The sequence below is a fragment of the Perca fluviatilis genome, chromosome 5 (genome assembly GCF_010015445.1).
Source record: "Perca fluviatilis chromosome 5, GENO_Pfluv_1.0, whole genome shotgun sequence".
Lineage (NCBI taxonomy): Eukaryota > Metazoa > Chordata > Actinopteri > Perciformes > Percidae > Perca > Perca fluviatilis.
The window spans coordinates 30726592-30752784 of NC_053116.1; the positions used below are offsets into that span (position 1 = coordinate 30726592).

Sequence of the window (26193 nt, forward strand, 5' to 3'; positions counted from 1 at the left end):
AGTGACGTACTTGACAGCTACTTTGTGGTCTATCAAGAAGCTCCATGGTTGTGTTACTAGTCTCCTGTGGGATTGCATCATGAGCAGTTTCCCCTAACAGCCCATCAGCCCTGTGGCAAGAGACCATTGTCTGCAATATTTCTCCTGTGCTCCGTGCAGCAGCTGAGCCCTCTCAGTGCAGCCACTCGGACTCATTATTATGACTCCAAGGGTATCAATAAATGAATTTGTGTCCCATGTGACCAACGATTATTAACACAGTGATTGATGCCATCACAACAGTATTTTTTTTTTGATATTCTGAGAGTACAGGCATCTTATACACAAAATCTGCTATGATCTATTTAGGCCAACCTGTGCAGGAAAGGCCACAATGTATATGCATAGCTGTTTGTTTTTTTTCCCCAATGAGATCTATTCTCTATATTTTTTAAGGACCACAATTTACTTAAGACAGTTGTGCTTTTATAACATCTCCTAGTTCATCTCGGTCAAATTGGGTCAAGAGCTGACCTGTGGCTGAATCAGATTTCAGATAACTCAAAGACAAATCTGTCCACCTTAACCAACACAGACAGAGTTATTGTTGTTCAGCGTACATTCATCGATGTCTGATCCTCCACCCGACATGAACACACACCCTTGGCTCACTGATGACGATGTGTTGTTGTCAGAAAAGAGGCAGACGGGTCACCTGAGAAGGAGATTTGGAAGTAAACAAGGACCGTCAGCCGCATTCTGCTGCCTCTCAGCATGTTGATTAAGAAGTAATGAGCTCAACAACTGCGTCCAGCGGGTTAGAGTAGAGTTACAGTGTTCGTCAAAACAACTGTGTTTGTTTTTCATGATTGATTTTTTTTTTTTTCTTCAATAAAAACTGGCTTAGCTAGGTACTGTGGAAAGGATGGCTCTTTCAATATTCATCTCATATGTGTGTGTGTGTGTGTGTGTGTGTGTGTGTGTGTGTGTGTGTGTGTGTGTGTGTGTGTGTGTGTGTGTGTGTGTGTGTGTGTGTTGTGTGTGTGTGTGTGTGTGTGTGTGGGGTGCTCTGGGGTATTCTCCTCTCCATGCAAATGATGCATGACTTGTAATATGCTGAGGGTTATCTGAGGGTGCAATCACATCTGCTTCCAAACCAGAGTGGGAAACAGTGACTCTGTTTTATTTTTTGCTCTTTTGTTTCGTGCCACATTATAAAGCCACTCTGGACACGTTAGCAAAAGTCACATGGAATTACGCCTAACTTGTCTGTGAGTATTGGTAACCTGTCATCTTGCCAAGCTACAATTTTTAGGCTGTGGAGGAAGTCAAAACTAATCCGATTCCAGTCTCCTGTAACTTCTGCTAGGTGTGACTGACTTGTCTGTTCTCTTGGCGGGGAGTTACTTTCACTGGTGGTCATTACTGTTAAGGGCTCAAGAAATAGCTGAATATGAAAATCAGTCCAGACTGTAGTTTGCCCAATTATGATGCTTGGCTTTCCAAGCACATTGAACTGCTGTCCATCAGATGTCAACATCCTTCCAATTATACCCACAATACCTTGCTTTGGGGGAAATTTGCTGTTGTTGATTCGGATCACATGTTTTAAAAATATTACAGTCGGTAAAAATCCTGAGTTTGAGTAAACTCCGACATGCTTGGTATGAATGCCCAGCTTCCAAATTTCTCTCCAAATAAACCTGTGTGCTCTGTGATGGAACAATGAAGACAGCCAATACAACCCTGGGTGAGATGGCCATGTTGGTGCGAGACCTTGACTGAAAGGATCTCTTTGTTGCTCCTTCCCTCCATCCTCTCTGCTGATCTCTCTTCCCCCCCCCCTGTCACCACATCTGTGTGGCACATTGTTTTTAAAGAGTGAATCCTGCCTGGATGATAGATGTCAATAAGGAATGACTCCAAAGTCTGGATACTTTATTTTTATTTTTTTACCTCTGTTCCACCATTGGTCCCTTTTTTCCTTTTTTAATATGTATCCTTTGCTGTCTCCTGTACCCTGCTCTCCTACATCATGACTGAGGAAAAGCCTCGTTTCCTGCCTCTTCTTGTCTTCCCTGCCAGGGAGCAATCTCGCTCTCACATGAGTGACTCCTCCAGTGTGGACATGGTACAAGTTGCCATATGGGAGATTTAATTAGTGTATGCCTCAAGCACAATCAGCTCCCTCCCAAAACCAGTCAAGAACACAACAATTAGTGCTTCCCTTTAATACTGGTCTTAATTAGCAAGGTCGCAGCTCACTGCTAAAGACCTTTGCTTTCTATTTTGGTACAACCTACGCAAAAGCCAGTAAAGACGGGGAAAAAAACTGGAGACAATCCTCCCAAAGTGTTCGGTCTCTGAGGAAATAATATGATTGCTGCCTGCTGCTTGGTTGGCTGGGTTCTATCTTTAGAGCAAATGTGTGATTACAAATGTCAGTCTTTCATTATAGGCAAGGAACTCACTGTAAGTAATACATGTAGTTGATGCTGATGTGTGTGACTAAATAGCCTAGAGCATGCAAGGGTTTCCTATAAAGGGTCAAAAAAACATGTCTTACTTGCATCTAGTTGTATCTAGAACATTTTGGGTTGATAACCCACAGAACATTGTAAAAAGTTTCCATAGGGACTATTTATTTTCCAATTAAGTATATTTAGACTGGATATTGAATCTTAATACTTTTTTTTTGGGGTACCGACTAAAAACATAGTATCAAACAATTCCTCAATTCTTTGATCAGATATTCCCTGATTAAATTTGGGAAACTTTATTCATTTCTTTTATTTAACACTGATCACTGAGCAGTGAAAAAGGGTTGGAACATGTTTATAGCCCCCAAACTAAGATATCAAAACATGCTCGATGGTGTTTTAAGCTCCCAACGTCGACTTCAAGGCAGCGCTGCGACCGTTGACTTCAAGGCACCTAACCCTAACCCTGAACATAACCATTGCCTAATCCTGGTGCCCACCAGGCAGCGCTGCCTGGAAGGCGGCGTTGGGGGCTTAAAACACTAAACACCCAAAAACATATTGCTTGGTATTGAAACTACTGTGTTGGCGTCGTGGATTGCAGAGACTTACTAAGACATTGTTGTTGAAACATTGCTGTTGAATTTTTGTCATTTTTAATGATGTGAGCGCCAAAAATGAAAATGTATTTACTTTGTATTACTTTCTATTATGTTAGGGTTGAGGCAGAAAATCTACAACAAAGGTTATCTCAAAGCCAAATAAATTGTTAGATACCACTAGAACCATTGACTCTTTCACATGAGTGTCTGGGCTGCTTGTTTCATCAGTGTAACTTTTAAGTGGCAGGTGTAAATTGGCTAAAAGGTTTAGAGCAACAGCAGTATCCCCCAGTAATACTTGAATTTCAGAATCGTGTACATTCATCGTGAACCAAGTGGGTTTTTTCTTTTCTTTTGTAACACCCTTCATCCATGTGGCACGCTATCATTTCTCAGACCTGAGGTGCTGAAATGCAGGCAGACACAACAGCAGGAGCCTGCCAGATGAAGGAGGCTACAGGAGTAGAGTTTTATTTGGCGGTTAGGGGATTCATATCTCCTGTATCCCTTTCTTTTTTTCAAGACAGTATTGGCATCTGGAGATGAGGCAGACAGTCAGACTGAGGCAGGTTAAGCCTGTCAGACACAGGCTGATAGACGGAGAATTGGGGAAGAGAGAATAAAAGAAACTGTTTGCAGATTCACTTCCCTCCTCTTCACCATTCCTTTTTTTTTCATGCGTCAGGATTCTGATTGGCAGTCATTCATACACACACACACACACACACACACACACACACACACACACACACACACAAAACGTTATTTTTGCAGAATACTCAGGTGCATTAGCTTCCACTACAGAAGATCCATATGGTGAGCTTTAAGTGTCACAAGACAGTGAAAAAATATGTCTTGCCATATAGTGGAAAGTTTGGTGGTACCTAAGAGACAGTGAAACAATTGTGACATGTCTTTGTGTAGCCCCATGTAAGGCAATTTCCCGTTTAAGTGTGTGAGTGTACATGTGACTGTCTATTGCTCAAAGGCTTGTGCTTTATGCTCATAATCAGACATAATCTGTAGGTATCGGTTTCCACAAAGCAAAGATCAAATACATACTGATTTTAAAAAAATAATCAGTAGAGGGAACCTGGACTTCCACTTCCAGGCCATACGCTTGTGTGACAAAAAGTCTTGTCTTGTTGATATCGAATCAGACTTTCTCGTGATGCTCAAAACTCACCATGCTTCTTTTCTCATAGATGTAAAAATGCTTCAGCCTGCTGCCATATCAACAATAAATCAGTGCTTATTCTTAAACATGTTTTGTTTCTGTTTCCTCTTCAGGCATTTTTGCAAAGAATCAGACAAACTGCAGATGACCAACAGTGTCTCTCACCAGACCATGTCAAGGTATGGCTGGCTTTTAAATACTTTGCACAGCCAGAAGACCAAGCATATTGGTCACTTCGATATAATGATGCTCAGATATAGTATTTATTCATGGGTTTGCCTTCTTTCTCCCCATCTCTGTCCATCTGTTGGACACTTCCTTACTCTTTTTCCCTCTCTTCCTTCCACCCTGCCTCTTTATCTCTTCCTTACTCCATATCCCCTCCCTTTACATCATCCCCTGTTTATAGATTCTGTTTTCAAATATTGAGGACATCCTGGAGTTGCACAAAGAGGTGTTGTCTGCAGTGGAGGCCAGTCTGCAGCCCGAACCCCACCCTCAGCATGCACTGGGACACGTGTTCCTCCAGTTTGTAAGTACATGACACACACAAAAACACACATGAAACAGCAGACAGTCACACGCATATACAAAGACACACACACACACACACACACACACACACACACACACACACACACACACACACACACACACACACACACACACACACACACACACACACTCTTTTCATGGGCTACCCGTAACCACAGATGCAGGGCGTGCAAAGCTTGCTGTGAAACTACTCCTTAATTCTCTCTTTGTCACATGAAACACCCCTCCCATCTCCCAGAATCCCCCCTCCACGTACACACACACACACAACACACACACACACACACACACACACACACACACACACACACACACACACACACACACACACACACACATGCGCACACTGCCACCCCTTTGCCTTTCCTCCTTTCTTAACAGGCCTGCATCCTGTCAGGCTAAAGAGTCTCTCTGCATCAGTCTGCGTCTCTGTCTCTGCCATCTCTTCTTTTGCCCCTCCATCCCTCCATCCAATGATTCCTCTCCGCTCTGCAATCCCACCTTCCCCACCCCCTCCGCTCCCCTCTGTTTGAACTCGTTTGGCCCCAGGGAACAAACAAAGAAGGGTCTGTGTCCGGGGAGGAAGAGATGGTGTGTCACTCAGCGAGGGGACAATGCTTCTGCTGGTAGCACTCAATCGCAAGCTCCTTCTCTTGCAACCTCTGTTTGTCTCTCTCTGATAAATTTCACTTCACTTTCACTGAGGCACAGAACACCTCAGCTAGGTATTCCACCACCAGTGTGCTCCGTCAGCCATTCATCATCCATTGGTCAGTGTTGCAGGACACCATTAAATTCAAATTTTAGTTTCTCAAAGACAGAACAATTTTTTGTTGGAGAACAAATAAACTCACAAGTTTCTTCCCCTTGCTTTTTAACCCGAGTTCAATCTAATATTAGAGTAAATAGTAAGATTAAACTCAACCACTAACTAAGAACTTTCTATATAGCCAAAAATCCAACCTGCATGCTATTTATTTGAACCGAACAACCCCTCTGGAGTGAAATGAAACAATCAATAATTATACATCCGCTGCCTGCTTGTGGCATGAATGACATCACATCTGTGGATAACCGTTGAATTGACTCCTCAAAATGTACCTTCACACATGTGTGAGGCGTCATGGTCATTCAGTCTGTCAGGCCGGGTGTCAGGGTGGAGAATTGATTAAAGGAGCTTTTTTCATAGCTCTGTGGTCGGACTGGGAGATATAGAGGTCAGACTGGATGGGTAATAGGAAAGCTGCAGGTGCTTGAATTTCTAACTGAACTGATACGTTTAGGAGTCACAGCCTCTTCATAATTTCATTTTAGTTCAAGTCTACATCAGTGCCATGACAGGAAAGAAACCTTTGTGCCTCTAACCAGTATTGGATATTGATTTAAGGTATTATGAGTCATACTTATAAAGCAAAACTCAATAAATGCCATTGTAGCGTTGATGTAATGAATTTTAAAGTGTTTCAGTACAGTTCTGTTCAACTGATTACGATGTCGCGTGAAAAATATACATGAAAACTGAGGCTATGTGTAGTATTTAAAATATACAGTAAAAATACTATAATACATTGAAGTTTTAGGAATGCGGCTAAGAATTACTTTCATTATCAATTAATCTGTCAAGTATGTTTTGCTTTTTGCTGGCCTTCCAACCGCCCAAAACCCAAAGGTATTCAATTTACAATAATATAAAAAGATAAAAGCTGTCACTACTCTGTATTTTTTTCTTAGTGTCAACAAATCCAATAAAAATACCAAAACCAACAAGTAACTAATGATATCAGGTATCTCTATAGTTGTCCAGAAACTATTATAGTTGTTTAAGTGTTTAAATGACGTGTTGGGGTTCTACAAGGGGTTATGTGTCATGTCAATTTAGTACAAACAAACAAGATATGACCTGTTAATATGTGTTAATATAACGTTCTGAGAGGCAGATTTTGTCAGGCTAGCTGTTTCCCTGTTTCTAGTCGTTATGCTAAGCTAACGGGATGCTAGCTTCAGTGACATATATTTACTGTATAGACGTAAGAGTGGTAATGATCCTCTTATTTAATTCTCAGCAAAAAGCGAATAAGCATATTTGAGTTCCTTCCCTGAATTGGTTGAACTATTCCTTGATATTAATATGTTTAATGTGCAAACAGAAAGTGTACACGATACACCTCTTTGCTTCGGGTAGGGTTTTCTTCCATCTCTGTGTGTGTGTCTGATATAATCTGCCACCGTGTTTGCACGTCTTGCTGTTGAGGTATTGAGCTTCCCACACATACCTGTTACTGTTTATGGCAACACTTAAAGCCCCCCCTCCTATTTGTTATTTATGACCAGTATATAAAAATGCAATACATGGTTTATAACACAGTGAAATGTAGATATAAGTCAATTAAAGTTCATCAGCGAATATGTCAACATCTTAAACTCCTCCTGTGAGCACAATAAGTGGAGCCTTGTGTATAAACTGATAATAAATGACAAAATAGTAATAGTAGTAGACAAATAATATAAAATAATAGAAGTTATTCTTATATCTTAGTGTGTTTTTAAACCATTATTAAATGTGTATACACTGCTTATAAATGCTAAATAGGGGGAGAAGTGTTACCCTGCATATCCATTACACTTTCCTCTTCAACCATGACCTTTGTCTCCTTCAACGCTGACACGTCTCAGCCAATCGGCTGGCCCCCTCCAGCCACAGCCCTTGACCTCGACCAGAGGTCAATACCATGACTGGGATTTGATTAACCTCCTGCATTGTTCCACAAGACTGTCTGCCACTCACAGTCAGGGGAGAAAAATGGGAAGATTCATTACTATTCAAAGTCAGATGTCGCCAAGATGGCTTGGGAGGCTGCAGATGTAAAAAATAAAAAAAAGAGAGAGAAGCCGCACCAGTGTTATTATTTTGAATTTAAATAACCAAAATTGTCTTTCATCGTAATTCTTCTTAAGCAGTATACATATTTCTCCGTCACTATTAATGAATATAGAACATTTTTAAATAATATTTTTTTTTTTACTAACGGAAGTCTGTTTCCTTTACCAAACACACCCACCCACTGATACACACAGATTCTTCGCCCTCGTTTCAAGAACACTGCATGCATGAAATCATTCAAACCCTACTAAGGTGAAAAAGTGACTCATATTAGAGGAGAAATCAGAGACCTCAATATTTGCTTTATTTCTGGGAGTGTATACACAGCACTGTGCAAGAAGCAACAGTCGTGTCATTATGCACTTTCTGAACTACAGCCATTATGCTTTGACTCTATGTGATTCCTCTATGTGTGATACTACCTCTCATCTAGCTTCCGGAATAACATTCCAATCACGAAGAATTCCAATAAAGACCTATGTTTATCAAAGGGACAACCCAAGTCTTTGAGCTATTCTGAGTACAACTGATGTCTTTCAGGGCAGTCCTGATGTTTAAAATTGACTCTGTGGTTCACATATTGGCCCTGGTAAGACATCTAGTTGTGCCTGTATTGACTATGTAGTTGTTGTCACCTGAGAAAAGGAAATACCTTGGAGTGGGCTTTGGTTGTTAACATAGCTTCAACAAGGCATTCTGTTTCTGGGAGCAGAAGGGTTCTATTGCAGATGGTGATTAAGAGTTAAAATGGTTATTTCAAGTTCACCTACCGAAGTGCCACCATATCCAGGAGCATGTAAGTGTAAACTGATATACATTGCCTACATTTACATGTCCCTAAACACTCCCGTCATATCCAGCCTGCTCGAGTATTCTGTTGATGGGTTAGTCCATGGATTGATTTTCTATTCTCTTTTTGATATAGACTGGACCAGCTTATTCGCATGTTGCTACATATTACAAGGTATGCACATATTTGATATTTGGGGCATTTGTCCAGCCTTCATAGTTTCTTGCGGGATGGTGTTGCATTGTGCTGTGGACAAAATGGAGCCAGATTAAACTTTATTGTCACAATACTTTGTATTTGTTATTTCTAGAGAGCTTTGGGACTGCTGAGATAACCGTGGTCTCCGTGAAATACATTATACTGTTGATGATTTTCGAGAAGTTGGACAAAAACATTCCGAAACGCTAGTTTCCTTTATGCATATTATGGGCAGGCATTTAAAATATGTGGCTGTTGTCATTTTGTTACGAATTTTACACGTGCACATGAACAAATAGACTAAAGTGTTACATGCATATTTACAAGTCTTGCCCCTCCTGGGCTCTCTTCCTCTAGCTGTGTATTAACTGAGTTTGACAGTATCTGGGGTTTCACGCCATATGCTGGCCCAGCTGTTGCTCCCAGTGGTGCTTTGGAGTGGAATCCCCTGCCAAACGTGGCTTTGGGTGTGTTTGGGTTCCTGCCTGCCTGTGTGGTAAAAGCTGCCCACTGTTTATACTGTGCTGCTCACTTGTGTTACACATCTACCAAATAGTTTCAACTCCTTCTGGTCAAGGCAATGGGATTGAGCAGAGACGTAGAGTTCTATAAAAAGAGCTGTTCGCTTTGTTTGGCTTTGCTTCTGTCACCACTGCTGGCTTGTAAAACCGACACATGCACTCAGCAGTGACACTGTGTGTGTGTGTGTGTGTGTGTGTGTGTGTGTGTGTGTGTGTGTGTGTGTGTGTGTGTGTGTGTGTGTGTGTGTGTGTGTGTGTGTGTGTGTGTGTGTGTGTGTGTGTTAAAACCACACACGATTATTTTGCACAGGATGCTGGCTTGGTAACCATTTGTATTTTTTAAATGTTGTCAAAGATGATCATTTTATGAAACTTCATACAGTATATGCTGTCAAACTCTTTTAGGATGATTGGCGTCAATGACTGAATATTGATTATTCTTATTATTAGTATTATGACCAAGCAAGCTTTAACTGCAAAGCCTTCAGGCCGCAGCAGTTAAGGTTGAAAGCGGTGTCCGAGCACCTGCAGTTTTGGATTTCACTTACTAGGCTGTTTCAGATGACAGTTTCAGTTTCTAGACCTCAAGCTTAGGCCCCACCATGCACATGGTTTCACATCCCAATTGCTGCAGTTAAGAATTCACAATAGGCCTCAGTAAGCTTCAGGGTGTAAATTCAATTGCAGCTGTGATATTGTGTACACATTGTTGTCTACAGTATACTGCATGAATAATTCATTTCAAGCTGCAGTGTCATATTACGTATAGTAAAGAAAACTAAATGGCAGCTCGACAAAAGCTTCTGTTTTAGTAATGGGGTTGTTTTGTCTTGTTGCACAGCGTGATGCTGTCACCTAGGAAAAAGGAAGTGTCCTGTGCTGGCATGCTATTTTTCCCCCACTATGATGTAGATTACTTTGAAAAAGAGAAGTGTGGCAAATTATGTTTAAGAATACTAAAGCACATAGCGATTCAAAAAGCTTCATGAGAGTCTGTATTCTTTCGGTCGTTTTGTCTAATAATTTTTGCAGTTACACTTCCCCATGAAATAGCAAATGCTGATGTTTCTACTACTGATAATGATGAGCAATGCCAGCTTTAGAAGTGCAGTCATCCACCACTTTTCTTGAGGTATAGTACAACTGAATCTCATTAGACTTTAGTAAGCGGAGCCTTCTCCCCAGGTTTCTGCCCTGCACTGTAAATCGTCCCCCTATCAGTTGTCTCAGTGGATTTCTCAAGTTTGCCATCTAGTAAAATATGGTATCAAGTCCCTGTTGTGCAACCCTGACCTGTATTTGTCTCCTGTTTTGCAGAGGGAGAGTTTCTCCGTGTACGGCGAGTACTGCAGTAACCATGAGAAGGCTTTGCGGCTTCTCATGGAGCTCAACAAAATCCCCAACATCAGGACCTTCTTGCTGGTAAGTCGCCACAGCGCCTCTCCTCTGCCCTGCTTATCTTGCCTATCCTTTGCACGGCTTCTGCACTCCTCATGACATCAAATTTGTGGGTTTCCTTCCTATTCCCACTATGACTCTGACTTCTCTCCTCTTAATTATGTATAAATGATATCCATATTTTCATTATGTCATGTCACATTAGTCTTATGTTTCCTTTCCCCTAGTAGTGGTCAGACTTGTTTGTCCATATAACCCTCGTACCTTATTGTCTTTTCTAGTATATTTGACTACCTTTGCCCTAAATTTTTTCCTCCTGTGAGTCTCCGCTCTCTTCTTTCTTTTTCTGTCATCTGTCCATCCTCCTCATTTTCCTTCCATCATAGCACCTCCATTTCCATGTTAACACTTGAATAAAAGGGCAGAAACCATAACCAGGTCAGAGGGTTCTTCCTGCCCGGACAGGATGCGACCACCATCAAGGTCACTGATGTGTCGCTCTTGTCGTGTTTCCGCTGCCAGCTGTTTCTTTGTTACACCCAAACCTTTGGGCTCTGTACAATGAACTTAGAATGATGATGGGGCCTTTGAGCGAGGGGCCAAACCAATGAAAGCATCTGCAGATTCTGGGCCAGCCAGCTGTGGAGTGTTGGCAGCCTTTTTGGGATTGGCCGAAAGATCTGAGGCCCTCCGTTTGTCGCTGCCTGATGGTTTGCTTCCATAGAATTATTCTGACCCACAGGACTGGAAACAGTGGGATCAGAGTGTTGCTGTGTGCTTTGGCTTTTTGCCTTCCTGGCCCAGTGATGCAGTGGTTAATTGGTTAGGTATTGTGCGACATGGATGCTTCCAAAATAAAATCACTACAAAACATCTGGTTATGTTGAACAGTTGTCAGACCTGCTTAGTATAATCTCAAATATTGGACAAGCTCTTGTGCTTTTAGTAGTAACTATGAGTAAAATAGAAACAAGATTGGTTTACTATAATTTAGGACCCCCAAATATTCTATTTATGAAGTTAACAAAGACAAAATATGTGATTCTTCTGCAGAATAGCAGAGGATACAGAATGAAAGTTTTGCAGTTGTTGAAGTGGGGACCATTGTAAATCGTTGTCATTGCTATTAATGGCAGTGTAACATTAGTGTAACAGCCTTAGGCTTCTTTTCAGTTCTTTTTAATTCCAGTGGATTTTCTTTTTTCTGGATTTTATGCTAATTGAATCGCACAAGGAAGAGCGCTTTTGAAATTGTATGTAGAAATGAAGTGCTAATTGTGATGGAAAGAGAGAAGTGAAAGCAAAAGGAGGTCAGAGTGAGAGAGCAGAGGGAATTCTGGTTTAAGGCTGGCAGATTACAAATAAGAAGAAGATCAGAGGAAAGAAGAAAAGGAAGTCAGGGAAGATTTAGACAGAAATGGTGGTGTGGGAGAAAAATTCTGCGGAATCCAAAAGTTCTGCAGTCATGATCAGTTGCATTTCTGCTGGTTATTTTTCATCAATAATACCCCCCACCATCCTCTCTTGCTCTGTGTAGAGCTGAGAGGAATTGCCATATGATTATAATGCTCTATAATGCTCTCTGCTTTCATCCCATGAGCTCATAGCATACTGACAGGCTTCGTTCCTACAAAATACAAGGCACGGAGAAACCATGACTGTAACTGTAACCCCCCCCCCCACACTTCTGAAGAGAAGACCTTCTGTCAACTGGTTCTTGGGGGGGGGGGGGGCAGTTTCTTAAACCCCAAATCTTCTGGTGAATGAGAACACATTTTAGAGGTTTCACCGTGATCCTTTCGTCGAAAAGCGTGGCTATTTTGGAGGGTTTTTCAGTGGCACAGTTGAAGGAATGTGGAATAGTTACAGACATGGAGTGTGTCTAAATAGGCCAGCTTAAAAAGGACACTGAAGTGTTTTTTTGTTTTAAGCTCCGGAATCTTCCTCTTTTCTGAAAGAGACGCAGAAAGAAAATGATCTTTTGGTGAACATAAAATAAGTGCTACCAACATACTCCATGCATTCATATGAATTAAGATACTAAAATAAAAACTTGACACACAAGACAATGCAGTACTCTGTATACGTAAAAATACACCTGGGTAAACCTAAATCTGAAAATGTGGCTGAAACGGACCATAAAGTGCTACCGGCAGTAGTAAACGCCATAGACTTGCTGAAAAAAAAGCTTCGGTGGTAAAGCTTTTCCGACAACTACAGCTATCGTGGTTTGGACCTACCAAAATTGAGGTTGTGCAGGTCACCGAAGTCATGTAACAATGTAATTAAATGAAAACCTTAATAAATGGTAAAGTTAATAGTAGTAGTTCCTATTTACTGTATTATAATGGCAAAATTGCTAAAAGTATAAATAGACTAAGAAATAAATACTTGTGCATTTCTTTTCTTTTTTTTACGATTATTTTTTGGGGGCTTTTCCCTTTATTAGAAAGTGGATAGATATGAAAGGTGGGATGACACGCAGCAAAGTGCAGCAGGGCAGATTTGAACCCTGCGCTGCTGCAGGACTCAGTCAACATGGGGCGAACGCTCTTACTGGGTGAGCTAGAGGCCACCCCAATACCTGTGCATTTCTAACACGAAATACATTACTAGCCTTACATAATTATTGTTTAAAATCGCTCATTATATTGATTCTTTATACCATATTGAAACTAAATGTCTTTCTGTGCCAGCAAAGCATTTACTTCATAATTGCACATGTATTGTTTTTTAGTAGGAAGAGCATGTTTCAATCTGCGTACAGTTTTAATAACTTGTTTATAAAAGCAGCAGCCATATGGAAAATGAACCACACCTAAGGCTTTGCTCCCACACAAACCAAGACAGATTAGTCGTGTGCACCTGGACCTGTTATAGATCTGCTGCCGGTGCAACAGACTGTGACTGAATGGAAATGACGACAATAGTCAATTAAAGTCTGTTTATTGCTGAAAAAAAACAAAAAAACACAAGAAGTATGAGACGGCAATGAAAACCGCTGTAAATGCTCTGAAATAGACAGATGCTGTGTTAGATAATGAACATTTTTTAATGAGTTTTTGTATTGTTTGAAAAGTTAAATGGACTAATCTATGCTATAACTTAACCAAGATGAACATTGAAATAACAAGATTTAATGAAGAAATATCCGATTTTGTTCACCTCTTTAATTCATTCCACCGGTAGTCTATATCGACGACGTTTCATTTACGGGATTGTTCCGGTGCCGCCAGAGGTTCCGCTGTCGGGCCGGGTTTCCCTTTACCTTCCGCTTTCTTTGTGTTGGCATTCTAAACTCTGGTCTATTCGGAAAACATCCTCCGAGCTACAACCGACAATCAAATTATATTGATCTTTTTTTTTTTTTTTTAAATTCTCATCACACACTTGACAGCCATTTTAATTCCAGAGCTCGCCTCCCGTGCACATGTTCCACCAAAACAAGTTCCTTCCCGAGGCTATTTGGCAGGGCCACCGTACCTGCGTCCGGCCATGTGTCTGGTGCTTAGCGCCGCCCAAGGCGATTGTTAAAGTTTAAATAAATGCCAATAAGTTACTCAAGGGGTTTTTATGGTTGTTTGTTATGTTTTCTATTTGTATTTCCATTTTTCTTGTATTTTAAATTTGTTGTATTGTATTACATTTCATTGTGAAGCACTTTGCGATTTTTATCTGTGAAAGGTGCTTTACAAATAAACTTTACTTACTTACTTACTTACTTAACTTACTTACTTACTTACTTACTTACTTACTTACTTACTTACCAACGCTACTTACTTACTTACACTTACCACACCACACCTTAACGCACTTACTTACGCACTTACGCCACCAACTTACTTACTTACTTACTTACTTACTTACTTACTTACTTACTTACTTAACTTACTTAACTTACTTACTTACTTAACTTACTAACTTACTTACTTACACTTTACTTACTTACTTACTTACTTACTTACTTACTTACTTACTTACTTAACTTACTTACTTACAATAAACCAGAGCATGTTTTTCTCCTATCCCGGAATGTTGTGTGGACTAGCCAGACCTTCCACTGCCGCAGCGTGGTGGACGAAGGCAATGCGAGTCTATTCCACTGGTAACGGGACAGGAAGTGAAGATAAAGAAAAGGCTAACACTTTGTCCAGAGAAAGCTGGACTCAACAGCACACTTTCCTCTCTAAATTCTTTGGTTTTCACGTTTGTACATTCTTAACTTGCTCGGTTAGTAAATGTAAGTGTGAACATTGGTTTGTAATATTGTTTGTTTGCGTTTTTTCTTCAGCACTGTATGCTACTCGGAGGGAAGAAAAGCACAGATATTCCTCTGGAGGGTTACCTTCTCTCTCCCATTCAGAGGATCTGCAAGTACCCCCTGCTGCTGAAGGTACTAATTTTATATTGTTAGCAAAATCTCCATACCTTTTGGCATTTCAAGACACCCAATCTACCCAATGTACTAGTTTATTTGTCTGCAGAGGTGGCAGGATTTGGACTCGCATAGAAGAGGTTGTTGTTCAGGGTCACAGTACAATACTTCAAGTCCCTCTAAGACTAAAGTGTTTTTATGTGCCTACTTCTGGAAAGTCTACAGTTTTTGTTTTAAAACTCAAATACCCGTTTTCCAATCTAGGAGCTGCTGAAGCGGACCCCTAAGAAGCATGCTGACTATCCAGCAGTGGAAGAGGCTCTGCAGGCCATGAAGGCTGTCTGCTCCAACATCAATGAGACCAAGAGGCAGATGGAGAAACTGGAGGCTCTGGAACAGCTGCAGTCCCACATTGAGGGCTGGGAGGTGAGAGCAAGTAGGACAGAGTGAGCGGGAATGAGAAAGGGTCAGACTGTAGTCATGAAGAGACTGGTATGTCACAGGGATGCAAGATAAAGGGCCAGTTAAATAAGGAAATAGCTATTGCTTGCTTGAGAAGTCAAACCTTGAGAGCTGACAGATGATGATTAAACGACGAGGGGTATTTCTGTGACATTCAGAGAGTAAAAATTATAGCGTCCTGAAATGCAACACAATTATGATTTCGTACAAGGTCCAAAGAAGCGAAAGTCCTGTAACCTAACTACGACAAACGCAGCCAAACTTACGTATTTTAAAAAGAGCTCAAGCACCACGGTCCCCATTTATCTTGAAGAGTTAAGAACTATTGCAGCCAAATCACTGCTCTGAGCACAGGGGCCACGGATGGGGCTTGGGAGCCGAGCGAAGGGTCCAGTGCATTTTTCACGCCTCCCTCAACCACCACAACAGAGGCCTTGTCTTAGCAGGCACCAATGGGACAATCCACCCACACAGGGTGCCAATGGGGATGCCAAGAGGCATACTGCCCAATCAGAAGAGACCTAGGAAGCAGAGCTCCAGTCTCACATGCACTGGGAGGGTTATATGAGGGGACCTTTTGGAGAGGGGGGGATGTCCCACTATTCGCTTGCCAAAACAGGCCCCACTTCTCCCTTTCCCTCAGAAAAATGTCACAATTTGACCCTGATAATTGGTTATTCAGTTTGGGTATATTGACAGTGAAAGACCATACCGAATATTTTTTTGTCCCTGTTGTGAGGAATAATTAATTGTGGGTTTCTTTCTACTTTTCTTTTTTCATAAAAGTTTAAATTTAACATCTTTGAGTTTTAGGCTGATAGTAGTTAAGACATAATTTTAGGCTTTCTGGGAACCGGTGACAATGAATTGTTTAGTTTGGAAATAATAATGATTAATGGAAATAATGGTTAGAAGTATAGGGGAAATGGGATTTTTGAGACCGACGCTGATTTTAGAGATTACAGACATGACAGTAGATTTTTGAACTGGAATGAAAATAGACCTTTTCTATGTAGATTGTGCACCAATATGACTATGCAAAGGCACTCAGAAGGCTGCTTTCTTAAATAAATAACTGTATTAAAGAATATGTAACATTATTATACATACAATGTCAACCAATTCTAGAAATGAAACCTGAGAAATTAAAGAATAAATAAAAATAAAACAGCTAAATAAACATCAGTACTGTATCTTCAGTATTAGTCTATTGCTGACCATTTACATAAGGAACTACGTAATGACACGATCTCTAAATCACCCAAGCATCGTTTCTGCATTTTATGTTCTGTAAAAAAATTTCATATATGACAACATGTACGCTGATACCGATGGATACGGATATGTCTGTGATAGGCCAATATTGGCTGATAAAATCGGTGTGACTCTAGTTAGATACAATCCTAACAGCAAGTAGTATCGCTGTGAGTCACTTTAATGTGGGGTTAATGTTGGGCTAATTTACCTAAATTGCTTGAACATGAATGATTATTGAGCTCAAATGATATTGGTCATTAAACAGATCACAGCCATTAGATTGCAGCCAAATTAATTTGATTGAAAACCTCTGACTGTTGTTTTTGTGGCCCTAGACAGGCAATTTCCCTTTGCTCTTCCTCTGAACAACTCAGTAGAAGCTCCGAAAGGCACTTCACCCTGCCCCTGCCTCCCCACCCCCCCACAGAGCCTTTAACCTTATAGCATTAGCCTCGCTCTTATTTCCTCTCTCCAGCCACTCTCCAGGCTAATCACCTCCAGCTATAATGGAAGAGGCCTCCAGTAGTGCCAAATCAGGCACAGGCGCATTAACGCTGCTCAGATACACTGTGTACGCGCGTACACACGTGCACACACATACACGTCACTTTGTATTTCTATGGTGGTACGCTTTCATAAACATTATAAATGCAGGAAAGACACGTAGACACGCCTGCAAACACACATTAAAACGCTCAAAGACAACAGCCATTGGCACAAGCAAGCCGCTGAATTCTCATACACTCTCACACACAGACATGCCAACCCCCACCTCAGGTTAGTGCAGTTAACACGAGGTTGAATCGATCGTCTGAAACACAATCCCCTCCCCAGACCCTGTCGGTATGCACCTTGAGAAAAAGCTCCGAGAATAATTTTCTCTCTACGAACTTTGGAGCAATGAACATCCATCATGAATATATACTCATGGGAATCAATTATGGATGCTCGAGAGGGGGTGTGGCCAGCGGGGGGTTTCCACTGGTCTCTGGTGGACCCATGTCAGAAACATCAAAGACAACAGCAAAGTCCAAGTCGTGTGTGTGTGTGTGTGTGTGTGTGTGTGTGTGTGTGTGTGTGTGTGTGTGTGTGTGTGTGTGTGTGTGTGTGTGTGTGTGTGTGTGTGTGTGTGTGTGTGTGTGTGTGTGTGTGTGTGTGTGTGTGTGTGTGTGTGTGTGTGTGTGTGGTGAGGGGTACTCTACAAGCCAAAGGGGGTTGTCCTAAGTCAGCACATGGGTGTATTTAGTTCCAGATGAATGGAGTGGAATGATCCGTTTAACAATGAGTAATGTGATGTCTTTTGTTTAATTTAATGTTTTGACAGCTTGGTGGGCAGCATGTTTATCTACTCCTGCTCACTTGAGGAAGTTATCCATGTTAAATAAAATCTCTCACCTTTTAATATTTCCACGGTTATTTGAATTTTGACAGTAGGAAACAAATTGAAGGAACATGTGAGTGCATGGTTGGTCATGCATGTATCTGTGAAAGCGGTTACTGTTCCCTAGTTTGAAATGTGGAAACACTGAAAATGATTTTCTAAAACAAATTATCTCTAAATAATGTTAGTAATTGGTACTGAAGTTCAGCCACTTTGTGAAAAGGTTAATTAGACACCATGCTGTGGTCAATCAACAAGATATTTTTCCTAACTGGTCCAGATTGATGTCAACAACCTTGTTAGCAAAGACCGGAAGGGCTAATTATTAATTTTCTAAATTTCAGTAATACGGTCAAAATGAGACCAAGTACTACTTAACTGATGATTAATGTAATTCTGACATTTCAATACAGAAAATGTGACATTAATAGAATAGAATGGAATAGAGAAACATTGAACTTGCTTCAGCTCTTGCAGTGTTAACTGTGAAAGACCAGTGTTTGTGTCATTCTGCTGATTATTTTGGTCTCAACGGTATTTGATAGCTGACAAGAGACGGCTTTTAAGGCCCGATCATATCCAGTGAAAGTGGTAGGCTGCAGAGTAACATAATACATTTTCCTGAATAAGTACAAGGGAGTTGACAAGTCTTTTACTTTACAGTTCTTTTTAAATTGACAAAGGGACGAAGCATTTGATCAGAATAAGGCTTAAGCACTTCCACCTGCAGTCTGTACCATGTCATGAATCCTGTGTTTCCTTCCTCTGTGCATATACAGCTGTATTTGTATGTGTATGAATGTAGGCATGTATTTGTAGCTTGGGTGTACACGTGTTTACATCCTGTGAAGAGAATAAAAAGGCTTTGTTAGTTCTAGAGCCCCACAGGAAACTATATGTAGGCCAATGTAACAGTTACGCAGAGCTTCCCCTGCCACTTTAGTGTTTAGTGCTACCAATTAACTTACACATTATGAATTTGCAAAAAGGTTCAGTTTGAGACATCTTTACAGTAATGTTGGGGAAACTCTCCAGCTGCTATGTGTTGTAAACACACAGGAATGCTTGGTGTAACTCATCACAAGTTCCCTAATTGACTAGCCAGTGGCTAACTGTCTTGGCAGTGAACAGCATGCAGTTAATGTTTGCATTGGGCGTAAATTGAAGCTGGGTGGGGGGCAGCTGCGTTTACTCTTTTCTATCATTGATGATGGAATGAAAACATAATTGTTCACAATGTCAAAGTTGAATTTCATATTGTTTCACTGAGGTTGTGAACTCTTCAAGTTTTTATACAGACAACAATGTTTTGTTTGCAACTCCCCAATCTAGACTGAGAGTGCTATCGGAGTTTCCATGCCCTGCTCAAATACTACAAACTTGACCCAGAAGACTCTAGAAATGACAAACGTCCCTGTACATGATGGATAAATCCTGCCATCTTAAATTGCGTGTCACACAATGTTGTTACAGTAATAATGCCAGTAGCTAATCTCCTTTTCAATCTTTTTTTCTTTTCTTCAGGGAACCAACCTGACAGATATCTGCACAGAGCTGTTGCTTCACGGAAATCTCCTTAAAATCTCAGCAGGCAATATCCAGGAACGTGTCTTCTTCCTGTTCGACAACCTTATGGTTTACTGTAAGAGAAAGTCCAGGTGAGAACGGCAACCGCCGGACTGTACAGCAGCTTCCAAAAGAAGGAGAAGGAACAGGAAAGCATTCAGAAATATTTTTATTGACTGCCTACTGGAGAGAAGCCAGACATAGAAAATTGGAGCAAATGTCCACATTCCTGTTTGTGTAGACAGGATTTTAGGATGCAAGAAAAACAGAAACAACTACACGTGTCTGCTGCTCCCATAGCTGTGTCTGCATGAATGTACATGTGTTACAGACACAAGTTCTTTTCTGACTGTGGCACTGGCATCAACGGATGTTTTCCCTGTTGAGTGTAACCACAGTGTTGTCCCATTTTGTAGGGTTTCTGGAAAGAAGTCGACCAAGAGGACCAAGTCTATCAACGGGCCCCTCTATGTGTTCAGAGGCCGAATCAACACTGAGGTGATGGAGGTGGAAAATGTGGAAGATGGAACAGGTTTGTGTTTTCCCAGCAGCGTTACCTCTGGAGAGTGTCTATATGTCCATTCATGCAACTTCTCATGAGTCTGTGGTTATTTCTGATGTAACTGCTATGTTACCCAAGCTCTTGGTTTGTTCATTTTGATGTCATTTGTACGAAAAATGACATTGTGCATTTACAGTAATAGTTATACTTTCAATTTGTCTACAGTGCTATTTTTTTAATTCACATTTTAGTTTATGAAACTGTGCCAGTTAGAAACTGGTGGTTGGATATGAATCAGGTACTTGTTGACAGTTTGGGTGGAGTATCATACTTGCACCTAGTTTCAAACAGGATGTAGCTCGCAACCTCACCTACCACCTTTTGATGTCAGCTATTCAGTAATGGGTTGAGGTGTTGTTACAAATCTGAAGTGCAAAAGCAAGCCCGAGCTGGGTGATAAACTTGATATGTGCTCGTATCGGGTTGCGATATTGTGCCAAAGATAAACGACTCGTCTAAGAACTTGTGATACGGTTGTCGCCCAGCTTATTTTGCTGTTGTGGTTTGGTTGCAAAGCACAACGCTGGGTTTGGTAGAAACATTTTGTCTTCCGCTCTCTCTCACGTTTCCCCTTTTTTGTCTCTTTAATGCTGGCAGAATATTTTGCAAGCTCACATGACCTTTTTTTTCTGCGTGTTGGCTGCTGGCTGTCACATTTAGGCTGCTGAAGGGGAAACCACAAAGAAAAACATGCCTTATTCGCAGAACCGAGGGGTACCACATTGAAAATGCGTTCATGTGTGAACTCTCAGATCATAGATGACCAGATTACTAAGTGTATAAGATATGAAATGTGGGGTTATCATTGTATTTCTGTTGCAAATGATAAGAACAGATAACCCAGATTTCATAAACTATACATTATATGCTACTACCTTAAGTCAAACGGTTGTGGAATCTGACTCAAATAACAGTTTGATTAATTTATTGTGAAATGAGTGGAAAGCTGTTCACCTTTTGCAAGCATTAAAAATATCATTTTCACTGACTGCTGACGTGCACCTCTGTTTCTTGATAAATGCCACCTTAGCAGATCTCAGTACTTGATGTACTTACATCAAATTTTACGAGAATCTATCTTTTCCATCCCAGTGGCTAAAAGAGACTCGGCACAGTAGTATGTGTCCAAACCTAGTTCCATGGTCTCCCAGGTCAGCAGGAGCTGCTCCCTGTGGGACCTGAAGTATCAGATCTATTTATATGACCTTTTGAGCGTGAGACTAATGCACCCCATTACCAGAGGCTTTTCATTATTCAGTAGCTGCTCACCTGCAGCTAAATGGATGATATAATTAGAAAGGGATACGAGGAAAGATTTTGTTGAGTCAGTGAAAAGATGGCCTTTTCTACTCTTATGGTGCATCATGTTTATTATTTTAATTGGCTTGTAAATCATTGCTCGAGTAGTAAATGACTTTAGTTAGAGATAACTTTAATGCGATCTTATACAACATATTTCAAGTGTGGTATGCGTATACTCAGTATTACTTTTCTTTACTTACTGAGGTCAGTGTAAACATGTCTGTGGTTTTTGTCTCATTCTCTCAAAATGAAAACGCTAAGAGAGAACATGAGAAAGAGGAAAAACAAGCTTGACAAAAAACTGTGAACCAGAGAGATAATTTACATTAGTACATTTTATTTTACGGAGATGATTTGTTTCAAGTATAACCCGAAATTCCAATATAGGCCTGAAAAAAATGAAAACTCACCCTACTATGTAATAAAGTCTTTTAATTTTCATTAATTGTGCCCCTTCTCCCATTTTAAAAATGAATTTCTTGATTACTTTTTTTTTTTTTTGCCTTGCAGCGGACTATCACAGCAACAACTACACAGTGACTAACGGATGGAAGATCCACAACACTGCTAAAAACAAGTGGTTTGTCTGCATGGCCAAACATGCAGAGGACAAGCAGAAGTGGCTGGACGCCATCTTGAGGGAACGGGAGCAGAGAGAATGTGAGTAACACTTTTTTTTAGGCAATATACGGCACTTCTAGTTTATGGGCCTGACTGTGCAGAACCAAAAATGGTCATTTTTTAATACTAGAGTTCCCCTCGTGGAAAATTATCTTGCTTAGAAAGACATGGCACCACAGACCATGTTTTACAAGGAAACTAACTAAGTGTGAGCAATTATTTTTTATTTAATGCTTTAATTGTTTGAAATACACTTGCCACAGGTAGGATGTATTGCAGGATTGTTAATGTTAACTGAGTGTATAGAAGTGCCTCCTGCTCTTCTCCTACCTCTGCTTTCCCATCCTCTCTGATTTGCCCTACATGTTGGTGTCACCTTAGATTCACAAACCATCAAGGCTCCCTCAGCTGGCACACAGTAACAAACACAGACTGTAGATGTGCTTATGACCTGGATGCAGTGTTTGTGTCCTATGGTTATGTCCCACCTTGAACAAGCTGTCTGCCTTTGTTTAGTAAATAGAGGCTTAGGTGACATGACGTCTACAGTTGGCCTGGTTGACCTGTGCACTAAGCAGATTGCTACAACAATCTATCTATATTCACGTAAAAAAAAAGAAATCAAGGTATGAGACAAATCAAAGCCCTCGGTGTGAAGTGACTGATGTCTCATTAATAAACAGCAAACATGCTAAAAACAGCATCTTCGCTTTAAATAGAAGAGCTTTTGCTTGTCAAAGAAAGTGAACCTCAATTACGTCATACACATGCATTTTAGATAATCTGGATCTATTTTTACTATAATAAAGTGTGTGTGTGTGTGTGTGTGTGTGTGTGTGTGTGTGTGTGTGTGTGTGTGTGTGTGTGTGTGTGTGTGTGTGTGTGTGTGTGTGTGTGTGTGTGTGTGTGTGTGTGTGTGTGTGTGTGTCTTGACGTGGAATTAGCTTTGGATTAGTGTGCAAAAAATCAAAAGTGTGTTTAGTCTCACCCAAAAGAAATACACTTCATTCATCGATGGTAAAAAATAAGCCTTACACAGCACCACATCCACTGATTTAAGATTAGCAATGCAAACTGATATTCTTGTTGCTCCTTCAGACTTCCCTCTTTTGCCTTAAATTGTGTTCCCACCTGTTCAGCACCGGCCACCTGTCTTTGTTATGTTGTGTGCATTAGACAGTGTGAAAGGCTTTAACCAGATTTGGGGCTTCACACAACCGGTCACCTGATAGCATTGATGGCAAACAATCAAAATTGGATCCCTAAAGCTATTTGAACATTACTTGACTGAATGTATCTCAAAGGTTCAGCTGCACATGATGCGTCTTAGCGGAGTACAACTGTCAACATAAACATTTGCATTTTTGTGAATTAGTCTGTGTACATTCACGTTTAATAAGCATCCACAGCGGAGGTCGACGTCATCAGCATCTGATCCTGTGATAAAAGGGTTTCAGAGTAGGAATAAGTACGAAGGAGTGTGCTGCAGCTTGTGGTGTTTGGTTTCAACCCGGCGGAAATCAACCTGAGGCTAACAGATGCCAGATCAGTCACAGTGCCCAATTTCCCTACACTCTCCCGTTATATTACCCTCTCCACAGTATACTCTGCTCTCAGTGTGCTTACCTTTCTCTCAACCTCTTAACTACAGTCTAGACAGCTACAGTACACAATATAGTTTTCTTGCAATAAATCCTGGCAACGTTTTCTTTTTCATGTCTCCCCCTTCATGCATTATTGCTTTTCCTGACACGCCTTGTTTAATGGGACCTTTTCCATGTATTGCTGTGGTCCTTCCGTGTGCTGGACATGTGGCTCTCTTGAACCCTCCTAAAAGACTGCCAGCTGGAGGTGTTTTGTCTTATCACTGCTTTAATGGCAGTTTAGGGAAAATGCGTGGGTCAGATAATGCGATAGGGCATTAGCTCATGCCAGTGAGTACAGGAAGACAAGGAGCAGCACAAGACAAACTCTGACAGCTGGAACAGAAGCTGAGGGGCCTCTGCGCTGGACAGACCCCGTCTGTTGTTCAATGACACTCATTGTTTAAGTCTACTCCAGCTGTTGTCAAATGTAATATAACCCCACCTCCATCACAGGCTGCTAGTGCAGAACCCCGGAGACTTAAGAGTTAGCAGTGTAACTTTTTACATTGTTTGTCTCACCCCTCTCAGTTGGTCCGGCTTCCACCACAACACTTCTACTTTCAAAGCCATAAGTTTGATTGGATTGCATAGTTTGCAGTGGACAGCAAAGAGTCCGAGAATATTAAGGACCCTGGCACTCCAAGCCGACCTCAAAGAAATAGCGACAAAGGTTAAGTGATCAAAGTCTAAAAAACCCCCAGATTGCCGGAAAAAAAAAAAAAAATAGTTGTTTTTTTTTTTTTTTTTTTTTTTTTTTTTTTTTTTTTTTTTTTTAAAAAAAAAAAGCCCAACCAAAACCCAAAAACAAACACCCCCCAATTTATTTTTTTTTGTGGCTTGTTGAAAGGAAATAACTAGTCAGCAGTTTGTATTTGTAGTCCAAAAAACATCCCAGGAAGACACACAGTCACCTTCCATATTCAAACCAAAAAGATAAGGAGAAGCGCCACTAAATGGGCGAATTCATTGATTCGCTAGGCTGAGCAGCCCCTCAGCAAGGCTCACTGGCACAATGGTTAACAACGGAAGATTGTCAACTTGTGTGTGTCTGGGTCCAAAGAGAAAGCAAGGTGGTTGACGAGTGACAAAGAACCCAAGTTAGATCGGTTTCCAGCTGTCCCAAATAAGTTCTGTGTCAAGCGTATTGCGACGTGATCAGAATACTTTATAGTCGAGTTCAGCTGCTCGATGTGCTGCTCAGTAGAGTTAAGCAGCTTAGGGCGCCACAGCGCAGCAGAATTGAGTTGCCCAGAGTCAGAAAGTCTCACAGTGCGGTTCAGAAGTTCATCAAACCCCACGATGAGGTTAAGCGGCTCAAACTGTGAACTTACTGGAGAGGTTTTTACTGGGGCAGCGAGCCTTACAATGGGCCCTCACATGTAGTGCTTTACAATAGAGGAATAATAGTTAACAAACCAACACAGAAACAAGATCAGGATCACACTGCCCTCCTGAACTTTACTTACTCCAAAAACAACTTGTCTAGGAAAGATTACCATCTGGGTTTGTTTCACAAGGTTGTGGCAGCCCCATGCCGCCATGCTCTGTTCCTGGCTTCATTCCATCTGCACAATACCAGAACACAACCGGGCCGTCCAGGCAAAGGTCCATTTGTTTCTTCTAACAGCACCATGACGGCCTTTGCCTTTTGGCTTTGACACGTGTGGAAGCTGTGGAAAGCAAGTAGATTTTTTTTTTTGTTGTCCAGTAATGGGTCTGCTGTATTTTTCTTGCCATTGGGATACAGTCACTGTTTTTACAGAAAAGTTTCTCATTCGGTTGATGGGTAGGTTGACAAATCCTCTTAGATCTGACTTTGTTTTCTCTTTTGTTTGTAGCTCTCAAGCTTGGAATGGAGCGGGAGCCCCTACGTGATGATTGCAGAGAAGGGGGAGAAGCTCTACCACATGATGATGACCAAGAGTCGGCACCTGATTAAGGATCGGCGCAGGAAGCTCAGCATTGTACCCAAGTGCTTCATGGGAAAGTGAGTTTCTTTGCTTCTTTAGTGCCTGGTTTCTTCAGGTTCCAAGAATGTGACTGCAATGCTATGCTGTTCACAGGGGGATCCTTACAAATTGTTGTTACGTAAGATCAGTAGGCTTTCAAAAGAGCTGGTATCCAGTCTCCCAAAATCTTGGCAAGATGCCTAAACTGTATTATCCCTGCATCCTCTTTTCCATAATGAGTCTCCTTCTCATGGTTCATAGAAAAGACCAAGTTGCTCCCCACACACTCATATCCTCGAGCACACACTCGCACAACCAGACTTTGATTTGCAAAATGAAGCTCTGCAACAAGCCCCACCCCCCTTTCGGTCCCCTCGATGTTCAGTACAATGAATAGACAATGAAAGACTTGCTTGAGCGTCCCTCAGGCCAGCGGTTGTGAGATCCTGAGCAGCAATGAAAATTCTTTCCGGCACCATTTTAGGGAAAAA

At 41.1% G+C, this 26193-nt stretch overlaps 1 protein-coding gene across 1 annotated transcript in view; it reads left to right on the plus strand.

The window, feature by feature from the left end:
* Window positions 1–26193, plus strand: part of LOC120559606 (phosphatidylinositol 3,4,5-trisphosphate-dependent Rac exchanger 1 protein-like) — a 78380-nt gene that overhangs the window by 18186 nt on the left and 34001 nt on the right. The window contains 10 exon segments of the mRNA XM_039801454.1: window positions 4352–4417; window positions 4648–4770; window positions 10501–10605; window positions 14873–14974; window positions 15221–15382; window positions 19581–19714; window positions 20039–20154; window positions 21997–22146; window positions 25592–25617; window positions 25619–25740. Coding sequence (XP_039657388.1) covers window positions 4352–4417; window positions 4648–4770; window positions 10501–10605; window positions 14873–14974; window positions 15221–15382; window positions 19581–19714; window positions 20039–20154; window positions 21997–22146; window positions 25592–25617; window positions 25619–25740 — 1106 coding nt within the window.